Source organism: Spermophilus citellus (genome assembly GCF_964194105.1).
Source record: "Spermophilus citellus genome assembly, chromosome: 3".
Classification (NCBI taxonomy): Eukaryota; Metazoa; Chordata; class Mammalia; order Rodentia; family Sciuridae; genus Spermophilus; species Spermophilus citellus.
In genome coordinates this window covers 19,444,657-19,467,266 of record NC_138184.1, presented here as the reverse complement: position 1 = coordinate 19,467,266, position 22,610 = coordinate 19,444,657, and the positions used below count along the sequence as shown (strand labels likewise).

Here is a 22,610-nt window from a genome sequence, read left to right as displayed (position 1 = left end):
TGAACTCCTGCTCCGCTCAGCCCCTTGGCATTGATTCCTCACATCTTATATGCGTCCCCACCCCCACTTCACCTTGGCACCTGCTTCTGGAGAAGTCAGCCTGCAACTGGGGTGTCCAGTGAAAGAACTCGCTTCAGGTCCAGTGGGGAAGAACATTGGGTGTCCAGAGACAAGTAGTGAGGGTGGATACTTGTCCCAGGATTCCTCTGCAGAGGCCAAACATGTCCCCACTTCTCATGAGCCAGTCATGAAGATATTGTCCTTAGCCACCAACTGCACAGTGCATGGCACAGGCATGGTCTCTGTCCCCCGTGGGGAATCACAGTCATCAGCTGCTGCAGCTTCGAGCTATGCCAGGTGGAGAATGCTGCCCATGAGAGGCGCCCTGCCTCACAGATGGAGCAGCTGAGTCTTGGCAGTGCAAGGAAACTAGCCAGAGGCCACGCAGTTAGTAATGGGCAAGGCTAGGACATGGACCTGGAGTGTCTGGCCCTTGGGCCTTGGTTTTGTGCATTCTGCTGCCTCCTGTGGTCAGACAAACCAGGCCTGCCTTGGAGGATCCACCCTTTGCAAGCCAAGCTTTGTGCTGAGGCTCGGGGGCTGGGAAGGCAGATAGACATGGGGTTGGCCGGCACCCCTCACACACCACTTCATGCAAACTCTGAACTGTGGTGTGGGATGGCCAAGGCCCTGCTGAGTGCACCCTGTGCATCAACCAGCAAAGGACGAGGTCCCCATCCTTGCAGAATCAAGAAGGCTCCTCCTGCCTGCTCCCTCTCCCAGGCTCTTCTGCAGATGCACACAGCTGTGGAGCCTCAGGTGCTCTGTGAAGGAGCCACAGGTCCCACTGAGGGTGTGTGTGTGTGTGCACAGCAGAGGCCCAAGAACATGGCCCCAGCCCCGGCAGACCCCTGGGCTGTGGAATTCCTGATGTTGGCTCTTCTCCTTGCCCTGCCCTGTCCCCTGCCTCTACCTTCCCCAGCTCTCACAAATGTGAGAGTGGGCCACCACACAGTCCCACCCAAGATACAGCTTTGGATTAGATCCTCTGGCATGCTGAGGGGTTGGGACACCACCCACTGCTGTGCCCCTGAAGCTGGTCAGTTCCCCTGCAGGGCCACACTGTCCCACTGCAGGCTTCTTGGTCAGGTCCTGGCTGGGGATGTAAAATCTGAGAAAGGTCCTCCTGGAGATGGTGGTCAGCCAACACGGGAGGTGCTGAGGTCAGGAGAGGGCGGAGGCTGGCAGTGACCTTGCTAGAACACTCTGGAACATAATCAAGACAGAGTTGTCTGGTTGAGGTGCAAATAAATGGAAAGAGAGGATGTGAGACGAGAATGTGCAGATAAAACTTGTGTTGGGTTTGCCAGGATGAAGTATTTGGAGAAATCCAACAAAACACAAAGCACCATTTTTTGGTGGGAGGGTTGACATCCTTTTTTTGGACTGTCTTTCATTCACAAATGAAGGACATAATTGTAAGAACTTGTTTGTACTCAATTTGTTGTGTCTTAGTTACTGTTTCCAAAAAAACTGTTATAAAACAATACCCATTTTATTTTGCTCACCAAAGCAAAAAGTTCTCAGTGAGGCATGTCTAGCCTGGGGTTTGTCATGCTGCTGTGGTCTCCTGAGGGCTTGCTTGGGAGGGTCAGGCTGTGGGGCCAGCAGTCGACACTGGTTGCTAAATCGGGCTTGGCCCTTAGCTTCCTCTGCATGGAGGTCTTATGGAATTCACAGTTCTCATATGGCAGCCGGCATCTCCCGAGTAAGGTTTTCAAGGGAACCGGGGGGGGGGGGGGGAGTTGCATGTCCCAGGAGCCACAAAGTGTCACTTCTGCTCTTCTTTATTGGTCAGACCAGTCACAAGCCAGTGGTGGTGGTGGTGTGGGGCTGTGAACTCCACCTCTTATGGGAAGAGGTCAAATGATACGGGGGTAGTTATAACACCACCACAGCCTGCTCCAAAGATGAGTTCGCCTGCCTTCCACTGATCCTTGCCTCTCAGTTCCCCAACTGCCTGGCTGACAAGTTTGGAAAGAGAAGGAAAAAAGACAAGGAGAGCAGAGATTGGACAAGGTGGACATCTTTCTTAACATTAATGGCTTCCCCATGCTGAGGCACAGAGTGGCTAATTCACTTGCTCCAAACCACAGTGAGTAGGTAGTGAAACCAGGAGTTGAATTCATGTTGTTCTGGTACCAGGGCTGGATGTTCTGTTACACTTTCTCCCCACCTGGAGCCCAAGCACTTACTTCCAATGGTCAATTCAGACCATGGAATCTGGGTATAGTTCTCCTGTCACACAGGCCCTATGGCGGGAGGACAAATGGCCCCATGTGGCCTGCCCCTCAGCAGGGGAAGAGGAACCCTGGCCCACTGTGGCTTCCTGCCAGGCCCTCCCTTCATGGTTTCATGCCGTAGAGACTTCTGCTTCTGCTAAGTAGGTAACCCCCTTAGTGAATGTAGGAAGCCCCCCCCCTCAACTGTACCAGATATTAAGTCCTTGTCCATTTTGAGTTGATTTTTGTAGATGGTGAGAAATAAGGCTGTAGCTTCACTCTTCCACAGCTGGATATACAGTTTTCTCAGCACCATTTATAGGAGATACTTTCTTTCCCCAATGTGTATTCTTGATGCCCATGTCCAAAACCAACTGGTTATAAATGCATTCATTTATTTCTTGGTTCTCTATTCTGTACCATTGTGTTTGTTTTATGCAAGTATCATGCTGTTTTAGTTACTATTGCTTTTTTGTTTTTGTTTTTGATACTGGGGATTGAACCCAGGATGTTTAACCCCTGAGTTACATCCCCAGTCCTTTTTATTTTTATTTTTTTGAGACAGATTGCAGAGCCTGGCCTTAAACTTGTGATCCTCCTGCTTCATCCTCTCAAGTCGCTGGGAAATAGGCATGCTCCACCACACCTGGCTTATTGCTTTGTTTTTGTTTGTTTGGGCTTTTTGTTAGAAAAGGAGGTTTTGCTATGTTGCCCAGACTGGTCCCAAACTCCTAGGCTCAAGTGATCCTCCTGACTCAGCCTCCCAGATAGCTGGGACTACGGACATGAGCTACCATGTTCTGCTTGCAGTCTATTTCGAAGTCAGGTAGTGTGATGCCTCCGGTTTTGTTCTGTTGGCTTCAGACTGCTCTGGGTAGCATGCACATTTCAACAATAGCAATTTTTAAAAATCCATGAACATGTGGTGTCTTTCCAGTTTTTGTGTACTCTTCAATTTCTTTCATCAATATTTTATAGTTTTCATTGTGAGATCTTTCATCTCTTTGGGTAAATTTATTCCTAGGCATCTCTCTCTCTCTCTCTCTCTCTCTCTCTCTCTCTCTCTCTCTCTTTTTGTAGCTATTGTAAATGGGATTGCTATTTTGATTTCTTTTTCAGATAGTTTTTTATTGGTGTACTTTTTCAAGTTGATTTTGTATCCTGCAACTTTAATTCATTTATTAGTTCATTCATTTATTATTCATTTATGAATTCATTTATTAGTTCTGATGTCTAACTGGATATATTGAAGTTCATATGTGAAGAGATATTTGCAGTATTCACAGTTCCAAGAATCAACCTAAGTGTCTATCAGTGGATGAATGAATAAAGCAAATGAAATGTTATTCAGTTATAAAAAAGAGCAGAGTCCTGTCATTTGTGGCAACATGAATGAGGCACAAATGTGACCTTAAAATCACTGATCTTAAGGAATTAGAGAAGAATGGTAGTTTCTAGAGACTAGAAAGAAGGGGTGGGGTGGAGAGAAGTTGGTCAACCATCCAAAGTCACAGTTAGACAGGAGAAATAAAAATTCTAGTGTTCCATTGTACAGCAAGCAGGGTGATGAGTGAACAATAACACTATGTATTTCAAAATAGCGGAAGAGAAAAAAATGATACATGTTTGAGGTGATGGATACACCCAAAGCTGATCATTATACATTATATACTATATCAAAACACATCCCATAAATATGCACAATTAGCATTGTTGATTTAAAATAAAAATAAAAAAATTTAAAAATCAACTGTAATAACTTCAAATAATGCAGTATTACTCTCAAAATAGATCATATTAACAAATCATATGAAGTTATCGGTGTTATATTAATAGATCATATTGACATAACACTGATAATATTTATAACAATAGCTATTTTTATAATAGTACATTTATAATAGTTCTATAATAAATATACTATATTTATAATATTTATCACTATTATCAGTGTTATTCTGATAATAGATCATACACAGTAAGGGTCTGAAGGTCAACGGCTGCCACAGCAAGCCTTGGTTGATGTTCAGAGTTTTTCGTGTATGTTTTTTTAATCACCGGATAATCAATATTCAAGTGAAATGAGGATGGTTCAAAGAGACCACCTCTCCGAGCTGTCTCAGCCTGGTGCTTCAGCGGTCACAAGTTCTGTGAATGGTCTGAACTTTAGACTTCCCGAAGTCTTGGCCCCCTCATCTGTAAGAGCTGGCTGGCCGATGGGAAGCGCCTATGGAATTGTACACACCACCATTGTTATTATGAATAATGCAGCACTGTGTTGAGCTGGCCCTTCTCTTGTCTTCATTTGCATGATGACCTGCCAGAACCCAAAGGTCCCTAAACATTGTACATTATTTTATTTATTTTTACCTCAAACACCCCTTGGGAATCTGACAAAGCCTAGAGTTCCTTTCTCAGAATATTTAAAAATGCCTACTGTAAAATGAATAGGATTACAAAGGAAACCAGTAGCATAAAATTTTCCAAATATTAAAACAAATTTATAATCAGGTAATCCATGTGCTTTACATAAAATCTTCCAGCAGATCTAATAACAAGCTTCATTTAAGAGTGGAGATGAGGGCTGGGGATGTGGCTCAAGCGGTAGCGCACTCGCCTGGCATGCGTGCGGCCCGGGTTCGAACCTCAGCACCACATACAAACAAAGATGTTGTATCTGCCGAGAACTAAAAAATAAATATTAAACATTCTTTCTCTCTCTCTCTCTCTCCTCTCTCACTCTCTTTAAAAAAAAAAAAAAGAGTGGAGATGAGCATAAATGATATTTTTGAGAGTCTGTAACAACTGTCATGTAAAATTAAAATATCTTATTTCCATTGGTGGCAAAGTCACAGGTCTATATACCAACAGCAGGTTGTCTATATTCATAATTGAAGGAAGACACACATTTAGTTTGAGGTTAGGGGAGAGATTCCAAACCCTGCACCCATCCAAGTTCACAGAGCCTCTAAATTTTGTGTGAACCAGCTCAGGAACTCCTGTTTCACCTGCTCTCCCAATATGTACTCACAGTGGCCAAACTCATATTTTCTTTCTTTAATTCATAAAATATGGGCATGGATGGAATTGCCTGGGATTTGGGGAAGGGGATTTTCTTTTTTGAAGGGGGGGGATTTTTTCATTTTTAAGTGACGTGCCAGTTAGCAACAGGCCCTTGAATAAAAATATAATCCATAAAAAAATTGTGGCTGTGATAAGATTATAACTCAAGAATGATTTCATACCAGGAAATACATTTAGAAAGATGTTCCTCTTTCCATCACCGCATTCTAGTGCTGGGCCATGGATACTCTGGAAGAGGCTGGATGGTTCCAACATTCGTGATCCTTGGTAGGGTTAATTAGGGAACAGACCATTAATTCATTTTATCCCTTTCTTCAATTTTTAACCAAATCAGTGGCGTCACAGCAACACTCACCGAGGAACTTTTCTGGCGGGCAGGGGGTAGGGTGGGTGGTCCTGGACTACCTCACCCAACATCCCCTGGGAGACTTGTGAATGCCCAGATCTGATGAATCAAGTTGATGTGGGTGGTGCCCATGGATCTGCACTTCTCCAAAACAGGAGAACCCTCTTAGAAGAAACGCCACTGCTTGTTTCATATCTACCGATACTTAATAAGTGAACCGTAGACTCGAGACAGAATGGAGCCTGGACAGGTCTTGGGCTTTCCCCCATGGCTTGACACTTGAACTTGGGATAGCCATAAAGGCTGGAGGCCTCACCCAGGACTGATTCTCATTTCCCTGTCACCTCCAGGGCTTGACAGGTGATACTCTGAGAACACCAAACCGATCTGGGGGTGGGGGTCTCTGCTGGTATGGATGAGCTGTCTTTATGAAGTCGTTTGGTTCCACTCATGGATTCCATCTCTCATTTTTTTTTTTTTTGGTAACTCAAAAAGAATGATTTCATACCAGGGAGCTTGTTATTAGATTTACCAGTGAGCAACATCCCCAGTCATTTTTGTTGTTTATCTTGAGACAGGGTCCAAATTGCTTAGGGCCTTGATAAGTTGCTGGCTGGCCTCAAACCAGTGATCCTCCTGCCTCAGCCTCCCAAGTCATTAGAATTACAGGTGTGCGCCACCGCATCTGACTGGACCCCATCTCTTGTGCAAAGTCCTCCTGGAAGGACTGGGGCTGCTGCCCCTCCCCGTAGCCTTTCTGTGAAAGCACGTGAGGCCTTGCAGCCGGCTCCAGAGGCAGAGGAACAACCTGAATTATCTGCAGTAAGTGCCTCTGGTTCTCAGCCAATGGTCCAGGTCTTGCTTATGTTAAAACACTGCCTCCTCTGGATGTGGTGGTTGGCTTCGGCCACACTGCTAATTTTCTCTCTGTTCCCTTCCTCTGGGAGGAAAGATGGCTTTGGCTAACCTAGCCTTGTGGGTCCTGCTTCCTAGCCTCTGGGGAAGGCCTTTTCTGTGTTCCCTTTTCTCATCAATTCTTTGTTCTCCTATCATTTTATGCCTCTCCCTTCTTACCAGCTGTCCTTTCTCATGCCTGGCAGAAGACACACATGATCCACTGACCTGGAAGGTGTTCTGGCCTTTAAGGGACGATTTCCTTCTCTCCCACAGCTCAGCTGGAGTCAGCCTGGGGAGCAGAAAGCTGGGGAGGCCCCGTGGAATCAATCACCCCTGATTCTACGGACCCACAGGCCTGAAGCCGAATGGGTCTGGGGATGAGGCCTTCCTATTTGCGTCTTAGGCCGGGCCTGTCTCATCTGTGGTTTTTTTCACTAAGAAGGCATAACACACCACAGGCCTCAGGTAAGCGCTGAGGTCACCAGAGTGCAGAGGGCCCAGAAAGTGTGAGGACAACACACCAGTCTGTCCTCCCGCAGAGCTCAGGGGATGGGAAGGGGGCCCACATCAAAGCCTGGGGCTGGTGATCATGCTTCTGCTGACTTCGCCACCTTTCGTCAGAAGCCGGGGAGTGTGGGGAAAGCCAAAGACTGCCCTTTCTCTCAACCCTAACCCACTTCGAACACCTTTCGTACTAGCTATGCTTCCTCTGGCTTTTAATGGCTTCAGCTTCAACGGTGCCTTTAAAAAACATATCCATTTTCTTCACTTGGGTGGCAGGTTTTGTCTATTTGCATTTCAGATGTGTGTGGGTTGCCAGAGGAGATTTTTCCCACGCATCTTCAAACCGAAAGGGCTGACCTCGACACCCGGGCCTTTCTGAGTCACTGGGGTCTTCAGGTCCCAGCACCTGTGGGCGGCTGTGGCTGGGAGAGGTGGTGACCTCTCTGTGCCAGGGAGTCTCTGGACATTGACTTGGGCTGACATTACCTGGAGTTGGGTGTAAGAACATCTTAGGGTGAAGAGGGAATGGGGGGCTCTGACCTGGGGTCCCCGGATCCCACCCCAGATGTAGCACAGACCTCGTGTCTCAGTTGACCTCATTCTAACCCACAGGCCATGTGGCTGCTAAGCCTCCAGAGGAACAGCTGGGTTAGCAAAGAAATCCGGCTGTGTGGTTTGGGGGCAATTAGGTAAACCAACTTTCCATCACTTCACCTGTCACTAGACACAGGTGGGGCTGGAGGGCATCTTTAACATGAGGACCAAGGGACCAGCTCACATCCCGGCTCCCCACAGCACTCCTGCAGGCCTGCCTTCTCTGCCTGAGGAGTGCTTGAGGAGTCTCTGTCCCTGGCAGAATTGTGCAGCCAATGGAATTGCTGATGACCTTTCAGCTGACCCTGGCATTGGGACTGACCAGGGTCTTGACTGTTTTGAGCCCTTTGTGTCTGGCACATTGCTCTATGCTCTGGAGATCGGGGGGAGAAGATGATGAAGGAGATCTAGCCCTTTGCCCTCGAAGGGGAACCAGAATTAAAGAAACCGTGATTAAAGAAGCAGCCATGAGAAAATCTGGGAGCAGGGGGAGGCGTGGAGGAGGAAGGGGGTGCTAGGAGGTGTCCTTTGAGCCCTGGGTCACCCCTCATGTGGAGTTGTGATTGACTAAAGTGCGAGCTCCACATGCCCCTCTGGTGAGGGCAGGGTGAGGGGGGGCAGTAGGGCTTACCCCTTTTCTCTTCCGGTTGTCAGCACCACCCATCAGCTAATCGTGGTTTTAGGCCATCTGTCATTTTTGTCCCCCACTCTATTACTCTAGCCAATAAGAAGTCGATTCTTTGCTCAAAGTGATGAGTGCCGTGGAAAGCGGGGACCACGGGACTGGGGTGGAACCTCAGCTGGCAGAGGGGGCGGCCTGGAAGACACATCTGATTACCAACCTCGAGGTGAACCAGGAAGTATACAAATGCCAGGCCACAGGCGGCTGCTGAACTCTACCTGCAGGCTTGAGCCCTTTTGTAAAGTCACTATAAAAGGTCTAATAATGATAATAATAATAATATCAGCAAAGGGATCAGGAGTAGAGCATGTAGACTGGGAAAGGGGGAGGGGAGAGAAAGGGAAGGTCTTGGGTCTTGATTTAACATCTGAGCATCATCTTAAATGTTAAGTTTCACTTCCCTGTACTTCCTCTTACCCAAACTCCCCCCACCCATTAGTGACCTACCCCATGGTACCATAACCCTAAGCCAATCCCAGAAGAACATGACCCCTGGACTCTAGAAAGTCCATGGTGCCATCGACCTAAGCCAATCCCAAGCTAGTCCCACCTGCCCAGCTCTGACGCAAGCACCCCCAGCCTCTCCCACAGCGCCACAGCTCCAGCTCCAAACCCCTACCCCACAAAAGCTGAGCCCCGAACATCTGGGGGCCTCTCTCCTCTCTATAGAGGGATGGCCTTTATTTGTTAGCTTTGACAAATAAACCTTGGTGTGGATCTCTGCTTGGTCTCCGCCCTTCATTTCTCACTCACCCATCTCAGTTTCCTCTCACTGGGGAATGACATTGCTTACACTGTTAGATGCACATATGAATAAGGCCAAATGAATCCACTATTACATGTAATTCTAATGCACCAAAAATATTAAAAAAGGAGAAAAAAGATACCTTGCTTCATAGAGGGGTAGCTCACCCCCTACTCAGGTCTAGGCGACTTTATCATTCACCTTCCTCATTCTTTTCAAAGGAATGCAAGACAACACTCCGAAGGTCATAGTGTTTATTTAAATTCTGAGGTTAAAAATATTTCCAAATGGTGTAGCAGATGTTATAAAGGAATATGTTTTGGGATACAAAAATTTCTCACCCCTACTGTGTTGGTGAGGTTTGGTATTTGATGTGCTTTTGAGTAATTCTTTGGCAGATAAGATTGAAATGGGCTCCTGACTCGCCATCCCATAAGGCCACTCAAGTGAGGATTCATTGATTAAAGTGCATTCCAATTGAAGCCTTCCTGGGAAGGCTGAGTGTCACCCTGCAGTCACCAGAGGCAGAGCACCTCCAGATGACACTCATCCATAAAGTTCCAGAAAAGCTTTTTTCCTCCCCCCCCCCCCATCAGAGATGTTTCTCCTGCAATTTAAAGTTATACTTTATTATTTTAAAAAAGTGCTTAAGAGGGAAAAGGGAATTAATGAATCCAGTCTTCCATTTCCTAGGAAGAGCTGCAATTAAATGAAGAAAGCTTCCACTGAGAGGCACCTAGTTTTGTAAACGTGAAGAGTTGTCTCTATGGTCTTTGTCTGTGAGAGTCCTTGGTTCTAAGCACCACCAAGGGCTTCTCTCTGCTTTACTTCCCAATACCTCAGAGCCAAGCTGGTTTCTTAGTCTAAAGAATTCTCACAGGTAGAACCATCCAGGTGGACTTTTACAAATGTAACTCATAAACCACCTGACCACAATGCACCATCTAATCACATGAAACAGACTCTGAAATTTCATCTCCAAGTGAAATTTCCTCTTATCTGGGCCTGGAGTGGCTTCACCACCTTAGGCGACAGCTGAAAATCTTCAGAAGCACCATCTCCTTTGAGTTTTATTATGTGGTTTTTCATTTCTACTTTCCAAACCCCATGGCGTTTTTCAGTTCCAGATTCTTGCTTAAGAATTTCTTTGCCTGTTCTTGGTCCAGTCTACCTGGAGTCCATTGTGCTGTAGAGTCCACTCAGACGCGGAGGAGCACATTTTATGGCAAACACACCAACCTTGTTGGTGGATGAGTGTGTCTGGTGGTTGGTGTGTCTCTTGGGCGAAGGTGATTGTGGCTTCAGTGGTAGGTGAACAAGGCGGCTCGTATCATTACTAAATAAGATCATTATTCCCAGAGCTGAGCTGTCCCAAGGGGCTGCTATTAAAACAAACAAAAAAGGAATCTGGGATCCCAAGGGATTTCTAGTGTCACTCAGTCTAGCTGGGGCTGCCATCTCTGGCAGTAATTCATCAATTGTCATTTGCATTAAAAAAAAAAATTACCCCAACCTTCAAACCTCAGTAAAGTTGGGAACTGTTTAAAAGAATAAAGCCATTTGTAAAAGTCACACTTAAATAGGCCAAGACGTTCTCCAGTGACACGGTGCAGAGCACACTGGAGCCTGAACGGTGAACTAATGTACTACCAAGGTCCATTCAGCACAAAAAATAAATATGCTAATGAAACCAAAGAGGAAGGGCCGCTGGGGCACTAGGTCGCCTCAGTCCAGGGCAAAGGCCAGTTTCCACACAAGGGCAGTCAATGCTGGAGGGGGGCTGTGCCAAGGTCAGGCCCAGCTCTCTGGGAGGAGTAACTCTGGTTGGCTTCACAAGGGCCAGGTGGTCTTTGAAGGTGCAATTGGTCCTCTGCTGTGACAAGTGACAGATATTTAGAATGGAACTCAGTCCCAGGTCCCTCATAGGCCCCAAACACATCAGCTACTCAATGAAAGGTGGTTTTTGTTGCAGACTGTAGTGTGGATACCAGTTGAAGGCCATCAGCCAGGCCAGTCTCCAAGGCATCTTGGGAAAGCCAAACCTCAAATTAAGACCTCAGACTGTACTGGGGCTCTTGATAGCTTCTTTGACATTGGATGATTCTTTGTGAAGGGGTAGATGGGTTCAAAGGAAGGATAATCTGCTCCTGAGTAATCTCAGGCCATGGGCATGCCTGTGAGGACACAGGCTAGGGCATCTCCGGGGGTCTGGCCATTTTCTGTCTCAGTGCTGAGCAGTCAGGCCCTGGCGAGGAAAAGACAAAAGTACCTGGTGGCTTTCTGCCAGACAGGCTGCTCTGAGAACCCAGAATACAAAGGGCCCAGCTCTCTGAAAATGCTGTTGGCCATTCTTGCCCTCTTCACTGGCAAGTGCCCACTCCTGTTTCAAGGCCCAAGACCATGTCAGAGGCTACGTCCCCTTACTCATGGCCCCTGAGTATCCTTTTTGCTAGTGATGATTGAAGCTGCGGTGCATGGTGGGCCTGGAGTCCCTGCCCATTCTCAGTCCCTCTAAATCAATTAGTCCAGGGTTCTGAGAGTTGGTCTGACTGGCCTTGGGTCCCAAGGCCAACTTGGAGCAACGGCTGGGCCCCGCACTCAGATCCTCAGTCAACCTTTATGGTGCTTCTTCGCTCACCCTTGGCCATTTTGTCTGATGTCCTGTAGAAGTACCTGGGACCTGACTGCTGGTGACTGGCTTCACATAGGACACAAAGGCCATGGAAGTAGAGCTGTCTGTGCTGGGAGAAGGGCCACAGAGAACATGAAGAGCATTTCACTCTTGTCCAGGAAAAGGAAACAGGACCCCCTGCGTCCAGGGGCGATGTTTCCTGGGTGTCAGTGCAGGCTGAACAGAAGGAAGTGACAAGTGGGGTATTGGGAATCTGGCAGGTGGGGACGAGGGACCAAGAATAATTTATGTCTCTGCTTCCTTTGTATGGCTGTTTCCTCTGTTACTTTGGTTCTTAAGTTACCAAAGAATTTTGCTAAGAAGGCCCCAGTGTTTGAGAGTGGTCTTGCCTGGGTTCTGCTCATTAGTAAGCCGTGCCTGCAGCCAGCCCTGAAGGCCAAAGCATAGTTCCGCACCTTGGACACGGTGTCAATTTCAGCCAGCATTTGGACTTTGTATCCTGGATTATCTTCAGTTGATTCTTAGGGTGATGTTTTGAGCTACGAGTGGAGGGCTTTGCCTGGGAATGGGGTCACCCAGACAGAGGGCCAGGAGGAAATTCACCTCAGAGGCCCCTACCAAGTTGCTGAGTACTAGAGCAGCCCCAGACTCACTGGGGCAGTAAGGGACTGCCACGTGACAGGATGCACCCCCAACCCCTGTGCCTCAACTTGCATGGTGCCCCATGGCCTCCTTTTCCTGGGAGTCCTCAAGGGCCTCAGAGCCTGAGGACTCACAGGGTGTGGCTAGGGTCACCAGGAAGCCTGGCTGAGTGTGAGTGGGACAAAGCAGGACATCCGTCTCCAGGGGTGGGAATCAGGGCCACAGGGGTCTTACGAAACTCTCCACAGGAGGCTGCAATCAACAGCGCACCTAGGAGAAGCTGGCGGTCTCCTGAGGTTTACACCTTTGGTAGGATGTCCCTTTGGGTGTAAGGACAGCTGGGAAATGTCATCAATGGAAATGTCACTTGAGCCCTTAGGAGCCATGGGGCTAAAAGGGACAGGTGCATGGTACAGAGTACACAGTGCCCCGAGAAGCTCAGCTTCTGAGCAGCGGCAGTGCAGGGCTTCTTCCAGAGCAGCAAGCCAGTGAGCCTGGGCACAGCCATTTTTTTTCTTTTTCTTTTTTTTTTTTTTTTCCTTTTTTCTTTTTTTGGGTGTATGTGTGTGTGTGTGCGCTTCACGTGGCAGGAGAGGAAATGTAGTGTTTCCTGTGGATGAAGTGAAGTTACCGTCCAGGTGTTTCATGCTACGGGAAATCGCTTCCATCATAGATCACAGGCCGGTCAACTGCCAAGTGGTAAAATACTTTTTTTGAGACAAACCTAAAGAAACAGAAATGGAAAAGGGAGGGTGTCACCCTGAGAGCTGAAAACTTGAGGGGGGTAGAGGCTCAATGGGGGCCTCCTGTGGTAGCTGTGTGACCCTTGTTGGGTGTGGGTGCTGGAGTTCCCCAGGGAGACCAGTGTTCCAGAGAACACAGCCTCTCCCAGGGCCCTGGGCCCCTTTCCTGCTTGTCTTGCAGGTTTCTCACCCTGCAAAAGGTCAGATGGCCTTGGAATGTCACCATGGTTGTCTTGGGGAATAATGTCCTTTCTGCCACAGGCTATGAACCTTTCACCCTCAGGGCTGCCTGGGGGGAGTAGATGGACCAGGTGCTGGAGGAGGCATGAGGCTAGGCACCATGGGCCTCATTCCACTTCGGCATGCAGATCCTACGCCATTTCTGCTTTAAAAAGCTCAAGTAAGTCCCTGAGATGACTCGGGGGGCCCTGGCCACGGTTCACCACAGCACTGTTGCCTCCTCCAGTGATCACTGGGAGCCTGCTTGGGGCTGTGTTTTGCCCTTGGCTGCCTCTCCTTGGCTTCTCCATCAATCCACCGGGAAGCTGGGGAGGCACTGACAGTTCTTGCTGCCATAGCTCTGAGAAAATGGGTGCAAGTAGGGCCCACAGTGGGAAGAGTGAGTGCTAACTGCTGCCCCATCCTGCTGCCAGGAGGGGTCGTGGCTAGTGACCATTTAGGTGAGGGCTCTAAGAGACAGCTCTTTGAACATGCTGGGCACACCTTGAAGTCCTGCTGATTCAGGGGGAGTTCATTTCCCCAGAGGGGTGCAGGGAAGGGTCAGAAAAGGGGTGATATGGGAAGGCCATCCTTTGGCCTGTCCTGTAGCGGACATCCTTGGCTACAGCCCTGGGAGTTCAGGCCCTGGTGGTGGCAAGTAATTAGCACAGTTTTTCTTGAGTGCCCTGTTTAGTTATTATGCTAAAAACCAAGTGCCCATGTGGGGAGGGAGGTGGCCATAGCCCAGGCCCCTGCTGTAATCTTTACTGCGTCCCATAGACGCCCCAGGTTGCTCCTGTGACAAGGCCCAGGGACTTCACCTTGCAGTCTTAGATCTGTTTCTCTCAAGCTTTTTTCTCCTACCTCCCGTTCCTCTCTTTCTCCTTCACGCATTTGTCTGGCCTCTCCACTGTATTTCCTGAGCCCCTTCTTTGGGCATTAAGAGTCCAGTGACGTGAGCAGAGGCAGTCCCCGTGGCATAGAAATTCTGTGGGGCTGGAGGAAATTGCTGGCATGTGGTGACACATTGTAAGTGTCAAAAACCCTAACAGTCACTGGAACAGAGCCCTGTTAACAAGGACCTGCTGACAGCCAGGTATGGTGGTGCACATCTGTAATCCCAGCAACTCGGGAGGCTGAGGCAGGAGGATCACAAGTTCTAGGCCAGCCTTGGGAACTTAGCCAGACCCTGTCCCCAAATAAAAGATAAAAAGGCCTGGGGATGTGGTTCAGTGGTGTAAAGCATCCCTGAGTTCAATTCCTAGTACCCCCTCCCCCCAAAAATAACCCCAAAACAAATGAAAAACTATTGACAGCAGAATGATCTAATCAATCGTTAGTGTTCACACTGTGCCCGAGAAGAGGAGGCAGAGAGGCATGAGAGACCAGGGGCCTCCATCTGGATGCTGGCGAAGGAGGCCCTACCTGGAAAAGGTGTTGTCGAACACCAGCATGTAGATGCCGGGCGTGCGGACCTTCAGCTGGCCCTGGATGTTCTCCTTGTGGGAATTGCATCTGGTCGTGGGAATGAGGACCTGGGAGGAAAAATAGGTGGAAAAACACATCAGAGGCTGAGAACCTCATGGCTGCTCTGGGGGGATCTTTCATTTCGGGGGAGGAGGCCGAGTGCTCTGTTGGGGGTCACAGAGGAGGAGTGGTAGTGCCATCTGCACACCCTGAGTTTGGTGACACTTGTGGCAGGGGGGCTGTATGAGTGTTATCTGGACCCCAAAGCTGGCTCCCCAGCCTCCCTGACTACAGCCAGCACCAGCTTCCTGGGTTTATTTTAGGTGACATCCATGTGTCCAGCTGTCTCCTGTTGGTCCTGGGGCTGCCCTTGGTCTCACAGGATGGGCCAAGACCTCTTTCCAGATGACACGGCCTCAGGCCCTTCATGAAGCTGCTGGCCCCTCTCTCTCATCCATCTGAACAGCTCTGGCTCCATCCAAGGCTTCTCGCTGGGCCCCATCACAGGCTCCTCTCCTAGCTGAGCCCTGGCTCCCCACGTGCCCCAGCACCCTTTCATCTTTCCAAATGAGGCCCTGAGTTTCCTGTTTACTTTCTGTTTTCTCTGGGAATGACAAATTTGTCCCAGGAAACATTTATTTTCTCAGGCCATTTTCCAAGGGTCTTGTTTTCAGAGACCAAATTTGAGCGGATGGTGTATGCTGGCCAGGGCCAGGCCGGGGACCTCAGATGGCCAGTCTCTCCCACCAGGGCAGGACCTTCTACCTGCTGGCCAGTTAAGACAGGGGCCCCACTTTAAAACCACAGTTATTGTAGGAAATAAAACAAAATCAACCAAAAATTTAAAGATTTTATCTTCTTTTCTTTCCTCTTTTTCTTTTTTTTTTTTTTTTAACCCCAAGAAGTGACAAGCACCTAGAGGATCTTGTCTTATGAAATGTCCCAAATCTTAGGAACACCTACACTTAAATGTGCACCAGAAGCTCTATAGACCACAGTGACATCTTCACACTTTAAGTTCCTAATGTGACAAACTACCTCAGAGGTGACCATTTTTATTCTTTAAAAAATTAAATGTATCTTTTTCAGAAATTCAATCTTCTTTATGTTCACTTATTACTTTTTCCTATTAATCATGTTTAACCTACACAAAAATGATCAAATCCAAAATAATTATAAAAATGAGATAGCTTTTCAACTCAAACTTGAAAATGGCTGCATATTTCTCAAAGTCCCACATGTTGATCAGAAGTTCCCAAAGTGAAGTAAATTCCTGCCCAACGCTCTGTCCTCAAGGATCTTGGGGTTTAATGGAGATGACAGACAAAAATCACACGGAGTTCTGGTGGAGTCGGTGCCACAGGAAGACTGGGCAGGGCTGCCCGTCCCAGCCTGGTGGGAGGGAGAGGAGGCAGAATGGTAGGGAAGACTGGCTGGAAGAGGTGACACTGAACTTGGACAAGTCAGAATCCAAGTTCTACAAAGGATTTTGTCTGGCTCAATAGAATTAATATGTTGGGAGCTGAGAATGAATCATCGCTTTGAATTATGTAACCCTGGACACTGAGATGCCTCTCCTGGGAATTCTTCAGTGAAGGTGCAGAGGGAACCACCCATTTGCAGGTGACGCCTGTTGATAAGGAGAATTCCATGCCTGTTATGGAATTTACTAGTTCAAAAGCCTCAAATTCAAATCCCAGCTGCCTTTAGGTAGAAGAGATGGGCGCAAACTGATAAGCCCCAACTAAGCTGTTTTGCTCAGACTTCATCCTCTTTACCCAAGAAGCCTTTTCACAGTGAATCCCTTTGATTTTTAAAATCTATAAAATAAAACGCGGAGCCTCGTGTGTTGTTGAATCAGACCCTATTAGGGCTGATTTACCCACTGAGTCCGGCTTCGTCTATTTCTGCTTGTCTTTATTTCCCCTATTTCTTATATTTCTGATCCAACTCATCGCCCTGTCTGGGGAACGGTTCAACAGTCATGCACATCTGGGATATTAAACCAGAAATCAAAAGTACATCTCTGGAAAATTCTAAAATATTTAGAAACTAAATTAGAAATTTAAACGTATGGGTCAAGGAGAAATCAGAAGGGAAAACCACAAGGCCAGGAAGGAGGGTGCGCAGCGTGTTCCTGATGCGAGGGTGTGTCTGTGCAGGCTGGGGGCCGATGGGGGTGAGAGGGCAGGTGGGCTTAGAAGAGTCCGGAGGAGACAGAGAAGCATGCAGCAGCCATATTAGGTAGGACTGCTGTGTGCAGGCTCTGTGGCACCCTGTTCTGCATGGTATCTTATTCAGTTCCTTTCTTGTTCTGCAGTATTCCATTTCCACGAGGGACTCAGAATCCTGGGAGGCTGAGTGGTTGAGTTCTTCTGTGGTCCCTAACCTCACATTTACCAGCCTGGCTAAGACACTCCTCCAGGCATGTGTGGAAGGAGCTGCTCAGGCAGAGGCTGCCTTGCTGTCTGTCACCTGCGGAGCCCTTGTGTCCTACCCTGAACTTCACACTTACAGCCTTTAGATCAGAGCAACAATGGAGAGCTCGTCCTCTCAAGAGGATCTGATAAAGCAGATACCACATGTTCCTTCAAATAATGCTCTTCATATCTTTCAAACATTCTATTCCACAGAATTTTCATTCATTTAGCTTCTATTTCCCATTGTTACTTTAAATAAATTTAAAAAATATCAAAAAGTCTGGTGGAAATTAACAAGGGCTCTGGGATCCAAGTACATACACACCGCTCTGGTTTGGGCAGGGGGCCAAGGTCTCCTTGGTGTAACCCTGAGAGGGCAGGTCTCTGCTGTGTTAAGCTCTGGGGTGTCTCCCACCACCCCCAGCACCTGGGTGGCTGTGTCTGATGTAAGTGGCATGTCTGTGGAGCAGCCCAATTTGTTTTCTCCATCTCTTGGTGGGCTCCAGTGCCCTGGGGCCCTGGTACAAAGCAAGGACTCTACACTAAGTGAAAGAAGATGATCACAAAAAGCAGGTACTGTGTGATTCCATTCACACAGAGTATCTGGAATCAGCACATTCATAGAGTAGAGAGTAGTGGTAGATAGAGGATGGGAAGTGACTGTTAACGGGCACAGGATGTCTTTTGGGTATGACAAAAATGATGCAAGGTAGAGAGGAGTGAGGGCTGCACAACTCTGAATACACTGAATCCCCTGCATTGTGTTCTTCACGTGGGTGAATTACATGGTACGCGAATTATGTCTCGATTGAGGGCTTGTTTCTTTTCTTCAGTCCCAGCTTCCCCTCTGCCTCCCTCTGAGGCCCTTAGTGGGCTATCAAGCTTTCTGGCCAAAGATGGGTCCTCTGCCTAGAGAAAGGCCAGGGCCTGGGTCCTGTTCTCTGCTTTGTCCCAGGCTTCAGGCCAATGGTCTGCACACTGGGGGCCTCAAGTCCTTGGTCTCTTTTATCAGGGGCCATGACCTTAATGGAGGAGGCTGCTCAGGAGAGAGGGTGGCACAGGGTAGGGCGTGTCTATGGGTGCCACTGGGGATGGCTGTCCTGTGAGGCTCTGTTCACCTGCACTCTCCTCTTATGCTCCTCACCCTCTCTCACCTTGCCTTATAACTGCTGCTCCTGGTTTCTTCCAGGGTGGCCTTCCCCATCAGCCCAGGAGTATCACTCCCTGGTCATCATTCTTTTTTTTGGGGGAAGGGGGGTGTTGTTGATGGACCTTTATTTTATTCATTTATTTTTATATGTGGTGACACACTGAGCCACAACCCCCTGGTCATCATTCTCGAGGCTGGGACAGGTTCCCTTCCAGTTGCACCCTCTGTCCCCACTGACCTCCATCATGACACTCACCACCTGGAATCACAGGTGTTATTTTCCAGGCCTTCTCTCCCACGGCACTGTGAGCTCCGAGGGCAGATCTCATGCTGTCCCTTCAGCTTTTATCCCCAGTGGGCCCTAGAGCTTAGTATACAGTAGAAGCTCAATAACTGCTTGTCTACAGATTCCAAGCACCTAGTGCAGTTCCTTGTCTTCACACCTATGCAATCGAGTACCGCAATCTGCATAGTCCCTGTCATTTCCCATAAGGCCAAGGCTAGTGAAGGGGGCACACAGGGAGTCCCTGGGATAGATACCAAGGGTGCATGCCTGGAAAAGGCTGCTCTGGGATAACACTTTTCAGGGGGACCTCTGGCAGAGATCACAGCCACCCCATGGCTGGCTGGTGACAGTGATGTACCTGAGCACTAGTATGTGGGCTCTTCTGCCCCCTGGTGTCCACTGTGGGGAAAGAGTGCTTGCCAGAACCCAAGGAAGGCCACCCAGAGGCTCAAGCTCCACTGCCCAGGGACAGGAGGACTTGGTGGGTAAGTGAATGAGCAGAGGCTCATGGCTCAGCAATGTGGGGGCAGGTGGGACAGCCAAGGTCTAGACACCTGATCTGCCACCTGATCCTCCCTGCCGACATTCCTCAGGGTCTAGCCTGGGTGGCGCCTGGTGGGCAGTGAAGACACTTTGGTAAGCCCTTGACAGAGTGTAGGTCCTTCATGAGAAGCTGATTGGCACACCGGCCACACTGCTATTGATCCACTATGGCCCTGGAGAGTTCCTGTGCCCTCAGGGACTGGACTCTCAGCAGTGCTGAATCTGGGGTTGTATGGAAGAGCCTGAGGCCAAGGTGTCAGGAGTAGCCCTCCAAGTGGAGGTGCCCTCTGCTCAGGGAGGAAGAGCCCCAAAGCAAGACTGTGGCACTGGCTGCAAGCCCCAGAGGAAGTGAGGGACAGAGCAGTTTAAAGAAGTAACACAAGATCCCAGTAAACAAGGCTACCTTAAGGGGGTGGAATTACATTTTAAGAGTGAGTTTGGGGCTGGGGTGCTGGCTCAGTGGTAGAGTGCTTGCCTAGCATGTGTGAGGCACTGGGTTTGATCCTCAGCACCTCATAAAAATAAAGGCATTGTGTCCATCTACAACTAAGAAAATAGTATTTAAAAAATCCATGAGTTTGTAGAGAATGGAAAGGGCCAAGCAATTCCATAACGAGGAGGCTCCAACACAGCAGAGACGGCGAAGAGCAGACACTGGAACCAGAACAGAGGTGGTCGTGTACCCCACTGTGCCCCAGCCTGCCTCTATGCTCTCTGCCTTCCTCATCCTCACAGAACCCCTCGGTGCTCAGGGAACCAGATACTTGAGGGACCGACTGACATTACTGCAGAGACTTCACAGAGCTCTGGCATCACGTGACTTCAAGCTGCTCGTCCCCATCTTGATCCTTGCTGTTTTTGCAAAATATAGACATCAGCTTTCTGCCCTGGTCCAGCGCAGCTGACTGCTCCACCATCCCTTCCATGACCCTCCGCTACCCTCCATGCCCTCCCTCTGCAGAGCTGCAGTGGGATTCGGACCCCAGGTGTGGGATTCTCTCTTCCTCACCCCATACTGGATCAGCCATTCCTGGAGCCCCAATCCCCTCTGTCCCTGTGCTCTGGATTCCACCCATCCTTTCTGCTGTGGCTCCAGCCCCTTTATCTGTACCAGTGGTTCTCAACCTGAGCTGTTTACTGGAATCCCACAGGAAAGGCTGGGAGATTCTGATTTAGTGATATGGCCTCAGGGTTTTGGTTCTCCAGATGTTTCTAACATTGCGGCCCAAGGTGAGGACCACAGTCCCTCCAGTGTCAACATTCCCTGCCTAGAATGTATAGGAGTTCATGAACTGGCATGTGCCACCAAATTCTAAGCCCCACCTCCCAAGTGATAAACCGGGGCTGTCTTTACTGCTATCCTAGCAGATGAGATGCAGAATACCCTATGCTAATAACCACAGCAGAGAGTTCTCACCTCCCAAGGTGACCCATTCCTGCTTTTGCACAAGTCTGAGAGAAAATCATCCTCCAAACTGAGTCCTATAGGGGCTGGGGTTGTGGCTCAGTGGCAGAGCTCTTGCCTGGCATGTGTGAGGCACTGGGTTTGATCCTTAGCACTGCATAAAAAAATAAATAAAATAAAGGTATTGTGTCCATCTATAACTAAAAATATATATTTTTTTAAAAAATTGTGTCCTACATCTGTGTTCCCACTAAGTTTCACCTACTGATTTATCCCAAGGTCAAAAAGGATCTGTCAGGCATAGGAGTGACCCTGAGACATTTGAAGAGCATTCTTCTGAGCTTCTGGGTCTTTTCTTCCCCAAGCTGGATAAGCCCCAGGTGCTTTGCCTGCTCTGTATGACATAACCTAGAACATTCCAGATAAGGCCTGCTCAAAGAGAGCAGAGCCTGCTCTGGGAGAGGGCTGCCCAGGCATGTTTGTATGTACATCAGGCCCCCAGGCAGGAGCCCAGCCTACCTTGCACTGGTCCAGTGGTGTGTCCTCTGCCTCTCGGAAGACCACGCTGAAGGAGATGCTCTTGGGGTCAGAGGAGAAGACCCAACTGATGGTGAGGCCTGCCTCGGTCACAGTGATGGGGATCAGGCTGTAGGTACTGGATCTCACAAACAGCTCCCTGTTCCCCTCCCCAAAGTTGGCAATCTCTTCCACTGTGAGTGGTAATTTGATCCTGAAATGAAAATGCAGAGATGGACCTGATCCACTGGCAAAGTGTTTTGTGTCCACTGGCCAGGATATCCGTGGCTCAGAGATGGACAAGCCTTAGGTACCCTTGAAAATTATGGGATGCACAGCTTTCCCTGAGTGCTCACTACATGCCTGGCCCAGTTCCAGGCACTGGAGTCACAGCACCAAAATATACAGATGACAGTCCTTACCCACGTGGAGCTGAGAGAACACATGACCTTCTCTGTGCCACTCGTGGACAGTGTGTGAGTGACGAGGTCTGTTTTCCATCACCTTCTTGAAGCTGTCTGCTGCTCGGCTGTCCACTGCCTGTCTGCCCTTTCTCGTTTCACTTCCCTGGCTCCTGGTTTCACCTCAGTAGTGCATGCCTCCCCGCGCCCACAGATCTTCCTCTCATCTGACTCGGGCCCCTGTAGGACTGCACGTGGGCACCTGCCCTCCTGTCCCACACCAGTATCCCATCTGGTCGGATGGTTGGAGGGCTTGGAGGTCCTGAGGCTGTGCCCCTGGTTCTGCCTCGTACTGGCTGGGGGAGCCTCTCCCAGGAGTGGGGAGGGCTTGCTGAGGGAGCTGTTCTGCTTTGGGGCCCTCTGCAGGACTCTGTGACCTGGGTGAGGAGCTGAGGGGCTGGCTCACTTCAGATCGGTGGCAGAGCTCTTCCTCATCTTATGGCTGGAGAGGGACCACATCAGAAGATGACCTTGACATGATCAGGGAATCTCCTGCTCCTCCAGCTTTGAGGCCTCCCAGGCTGGGTGGGCCCCACTCTTGCACAGGGCAGCTCCAGAGGCTCAAGGTTAGTGCAGGATCATGGAGATGGCCTTCTGGGCAGAAGTCCACTTACAGTGATGTGCCCTTCAGCAAGTCACTCACTCTCCAAGCCTCATTTCCTCCATTGTGAAGTCGGGCCACGCCCTCTGCCCCTTGACCTGACCTCAGGTGTTATCACAATGACAAAGAGGGAAAGGCATGTTTGTTCCCATTTTACAAATGAGGAAACTAAAGTTCATAAATATTAAGAAACTTAAGTTGGGTTCACACAGGTCGGATCCAAAGCCATTATTTTTCTATTACATCAGACTGCATTCTGTGGAGAAAATAAATGACTGATCCCTTTAACACAGGTAAAAAAGTTAAAGCTCAGACAGGCTAGGCAACTTGTCTAAGAGTGCATAGCAAGTAATGACCCTGAGAGATCAAGCTACCTCCAAAGCCCTGGAGA

The 22,610-nt window shown here is 48.9% G+C and overlaps 1 protein-coding gene across 3 annotated transcripts in view; it reads right to left on the bottom strand.

Moving 5' to 3' along the window:
• Positions 1-9,720: 9,720 nt before the first annotated feature.
• Positions 9,721-22,610, bottom strand: part of FYCO1 (FYVE and coiled-coil domain autophagy adaptor 1) — a 75,501-nt gene continuing 62,611 nt past the window's right edge. For all 3 annotated transcript variants that reach the window (XM_081284880.1, XM_081284881.1, XM_081284882.1), the window contains exons 16-18: positions 21,161-21,371; positions 14,796-14,905; positions 9,721-13,132 (exon numbers count right to left, since the gene is read on the bottom strand). In XM_081284880.1, coding sequence (XP_081141006.1) covers positions 13,057-13,132; positions 14,796-14,905; positions 21,161-21,371 — 397 coding nt within the window. In that variant the 3' untranslated portion in view covers positions 9,721-13,056. The remainder of the gene's footprint in view (positions 13,133-14,795; positions 14,906-21,160; positions 21,372-22,610) is intronic.